General features: G+C 49.7%; 1 protein-coding gene across 1 annotated transcript; it reads right to left on the reverse strand.

Moving 5' to 3' along the window:
• Positions 1-2,282: 2,282 nt before the first annotated feature.
• On the reverse strand, positions 2,283-3,257 carry LOC139838013 (uncharacterized). The gene is made up of 4 exons (XM_071827364.1): positions 2,855-3,257; positions 2,645-2,793; positions 2,517-2,581; positions 2,283-2,322 (listed from the first exon to the last, which is right to left on the reverse strand). Exons 1-4 carry the CDS (start codon positions 3,255-3,257, stop codon positions 2,283-2,285), a joined length of 657 nt encoding a protein of 218 aa, XP_071683465.1.
• Positions 3,258-4,198: the final 941 nt, after the last annotated feature.

Below are 4,198 nucleotides of genomic sequence, written 5' to 3' on the forward strand. Positions count from 1 at the left end.
GGTGAGAGGCACTAGCGCTCGGGGACGGTGTCGTAGTAGACGAGGAAGCTCCCGAACTCGATGACGCGGCCGTTCTTGGGGAACTTACCTCCGTTGGAGAAGCAGCACGTGTTTTCGTTGATGAAGCGCATGTCGCAGATGCGATTGACGAGCGCGGTGACGACACGCTCGCCGCCGATGGTGAGGAGGCCCGCCCGAATATGAACTCCAGCAAGCGCAGCTACTGGCCCCACGGTGGGCTCCAACTGTCGTCGTGGTGAACAGACAGATGCCATGGGATGGCTTATCTTGGGGCTGAATGTGTGCTAGAGGATTCGGGGGAGGGTTTTGGTATGGATGAAGAGGTTTCCAGATGGATTCCTCAAGAACTTGGCCTTGGCCAGAGGTAGAAGAAGAAGAACACAAGAACAATGTCACCTCTAGATCTCTCTATTTCTTGATCACACTAGCTTACAGGTTTCTGGATACAAGGTAGCTCATTGGACGTGCCCGTGTTAGGTTGTGCCCCCTCTCCTTATATAGGGGAGAGGGTGGCTTACAGGGGAAGAAACCCTAGGAAACCCTAATGGGATCTTTGACTAGACAAACTACTTTACAAAGCTACTTTAGCTACCGATGATGCCGGTATCTCTTTAATTAGGAGCGATGACATCCTCCGGTACCTTTTACATCATCACTTGCTTTTGGCGTCATGGCTTCGATTAAAGCTGAAGTGCTTCGCTCATCTTTGTCTTCTAGCTCTGGACACATCTTTGACTAATCATGCCGATGTGCTACAGGGTAGCCTGTACCGGTACTCCGGTACCTTCTTAGCCGGTTCCGGTATCCCCCTCCTGGGATACCGGTAAGGCTCACTGAACCCACCTTCGTTATCCGGAATAACCTTTAAATCGGTACTTTGATGGCTCAAACCATCCGGTTTGGCATGCCTTTGGCATACCGGGGGTCATCCCCCCAACAGTCGAGGAAGGTTTAATGGCAAAGCTACCGGAAAAAGATACCGGAAGCTTTTGCTGAGATCGGTATGGTAAGATGGTTTCGGCCAAGACGCCGGAGAGTTTTTAACTTGAAACCGGAAGGATTAATCCGGTACGTTTTGAGATAGGAACCTGGCATGGCCCGTCGGATAGAATCCGCCGGACTATACCAGCTTCGGGGACTAATGTTGGGGGGATGGCCCCTGGTAGGCCAAAGGCTTGGCAAGCTTGCCTTGTTTTAGTTATAAAGATACCGATTTAAAGATTAATCCGGACTACTAAGTTAAGCTGGCTAGCGCCAAGTGAAAACATACCGGTATCCCATGAGGGGTGTACCTGAATGTGGCTAACTAGAGAAGAGGCCGGAGTACCGGCAGGAGCTCAACTGTAGCCTGTCGGCACAGTGGTCAAAGATTCCTTCAGGAACTAGAGCACAAAGATGAGCGAAGCAAATCAGCTTTAAACGAAGCCCTGGCGCCAAAGCAGAAGGTGACGTAAAAGCTACCGGAGGATGTCATCGCTCCCTGATTAAAGACATACCGGTGTCATCTGATGCCAAAGAGGCTTTGTAAAGTAGTTTGTCTAGTCAAAGATGCCATTAGGGTTTCTTCCTTTGTAAGCCACCCTCTCCCCTATATAAGGAGAGGGAGCACACCCCTGCGCGGGACGGATCACAACCTAGCAGTAGAGGGAAATAGAGCTTGTATTGTACATCTTCAGCCTCTGGCCAAGGGCTAAGTTAAGGAAATCATACCGGTATTCTGCCCAAATCCCTTTCTCTTGTTACCAAAACCCTCACCCAAATCCTCTAGCGCACATTTGGCCCCAACTTAAGCCATCCCATGGCATCTGTCTATTCACCACGACGACATCGTGTTAACGTCCAACACACAAAACCCACAAAAGGCGAGAATTGCTCTTTCACCATTATTATGTTCGAGTTTTTTCTGCTAAGTCTGTGTATACACATATGGACCAAAAACTGAAAAGATGTTTTCAGAAAAAGTTTATCTGAAAGCTGAAGTTTCAACTTAAGATTAAGATATTCAATTGATACCTTAGAAGAGGAGTGCTAAGCATAATTGGAATGGTAGTATGAAATGTGTGTTTACGAGTGCGATGAAAGAATTAGACACCTTTTTGTTATGTCCTTTTTTGTGTTGTTATTATGGAAGACCTTTGTGTTCTCAATCTGCTCGACCAACTATACCACTTTGAATATGTTTCGAAACTAGTTGAGGGGGTTAGTAAACTAGTAACAGGAACATTCGAGTGGGTGTGATGGTTTTATGTTGGTATATGGAATCATTGTAGCGATAGTAAGAATGCCAAATACTCAGGTAATCTGCAAAAACACAACTTATTTGAGACTCAGACTAAGTGAGAGCAGGGTACCTGCAAAAACACTGTACGCATGTGTGGTCATGCACAACATGATCATTGAGAGTGAGCGCGGAAAAACATGTATAAATTGTCAGGTGATGAACGCATGTGTGATCATACACACATGATCATTGAGACCAAGTGAGAGCAGGGTACCTGACAACGGCAAAACGCTGCTGAAGCACCCCAAAAGCACGCTCAACATCTGTGTCTGGTGCTTCCTAGCATGTTGCAAAATAAGCATCCATCACCAAAGCTGGAGCCGGGATTGTCTTCACAAATACAGCATACGTCGGGTAGATACCATCAGCTAGATAGTACTCCTTGTTGTATGCGTGGTCATTTACCTTAAAGTTCACGGCAGAAGATTGTCCCTCAGCTAGCCTGGAAAACACTAGAGAGCGTTGCAGCACGTTGATATCATTGTTTGTTCCTGCCATGCCAAATCCAGAGGTCATGGTCTGCCACCGCCTCGAGAATGACACTGCACTCACCAGTATGCCCCTTGTAGATCCCTTGCCAAGAAAAGGGGTAATTCTTCCAGCTCCAATGCATACAGTCAATGGTTCCGAGCATTCCAGGAAACCCTCGTGCTGCAATATGTTCCAGGATCCGAGTTGTATCATCTGCCCTTGGTGCTGTCAAATAGTCTTTTACAAACACCGCTATGAAGGCTCGGCAAAACCTGTAGAGAGTCCGTGAACATGTTGACTCCGCTATCCGCAGGTAGTCATTGGTTGTATCTGGAGGAGCTCCGTATGCAAGACAGTGCATTGCAACAGTGCACTTCTGGATTGAGGTGAAGCCCCACAAACCTGTACAATCTTGCTTGATCATGAAATAGTCGTCGTACTCCCTGACGCCAAAGACAATCTTCATGAACAGATCCTTGTTCATCCTAAACCGTCACCAAAATTTCTTCGGCGAATGAGTCGCGTCGTCGGCGAAGTAGTCAGCGTCAAATAGCATGGCGCCGGCTTGACGATGCCGGTTGGTGTTCCTCCTATTGCCTAGCTTTGAGCAGTCGCGTCGAGGCACGCCAAACAAAGGCTGGCGAACACGGAGCAAGCTCGTCGGAATCAGATACTGATGTTGCCGCCGGACAGCCTCAGCGTTCTGCTCCTCCATGAACACCTGCACCATCATCTCGGCGTTGTTGTCCATCGCGGCAATCCGACGAACACCTTGCGGGCGGGGTGGTTGTGCGGCAGTGGCGGCGACCTCTGTTCCGGTCGAAACAGCAGCCGCCGGTCGAGGGGGTAGCGGCCGTGTCGATGGGCGGCGGTTCCTGGATAGGCGGCGGTATCTATTGCAAGCAGGGGGCACGACGGCGACGGTGACGATCTAGAGGGGTGGCAGTCGGCTCGGGCGTGGGTGGGAGGTGGGAAAAGAGGTGCGGCTGGCTGCCATGCGGAGCCCACGCGCGGTTTCTGACGTGCCGCGAGGCGCCGGCGCGTCCGATTCGCGCCCTCCAAGAAGGGGCCGGCACGGGGTTGCAAGCTCTTCTATTGGGCTCGAAAACTAGCCGACGTTTTTTGGGGCGGTATGAGCTCATTTTGGCCACCGGCACCCAAAACGCTCAGTTCTTCCTTACTCGCGGCGTGTGTGCAGTGTACATATCAATATCTTGATCCTTGTAGGATGTCTCCAGCTTGTACACCGTTGTAGAGATTCCTGGATGGCTGGATAGATCATCCCATGACATGATATCATGCATGCGTGTGTGGTGAGAAAATCTGTTCATGCATTGGTATATACATAGATAGTGATAAGGTTCGCTTGGATATGGACGATGGACCGAGAGGAGTTGAGATGGATGGCACTCCGAATATCCCAGT

Source organism: Lolium perenne, chromosome 3 (assembly GCF_019359855.2).
Source record: "Lolium perenne isolate Kyuss_39 chromosome 3, Kyuss_2.0, whole genome shotgun sequence".
NCBI classification, from domain to species: domain Eukaryota; kingdom Viridiplantae; phylum Streptophyta; class Magnoliopsida; order Poales; family Poaceae; genus Lolium; species Lolium perenne.

Excerpts from the sequence above, each read along its gene's own strand:
- LOC139838013 (XM_071827364.1), bottom strand. The coding sequence starts at position 3,257 with ATGAACAAGGATCTGTTCATGAAGATTGTCTTTGGCGTCAGGGAGTAC. Across the intron at positions 2,794-2,854 it reads GATCTACAAGGGGCATACTG|GAACAAACAATGATATCAAC; the intron begins GTGAGTGCAGTG and ends TTGGCATGGCAG. Across the intron at positions 2,323-2,516 it reads CAGCGTTTTGCCGTTGTCAG|ATTACCTGAGTATTTGGCAT; the intron begins GTACCCTGCTCT and ends GTGTTTTTGCAG.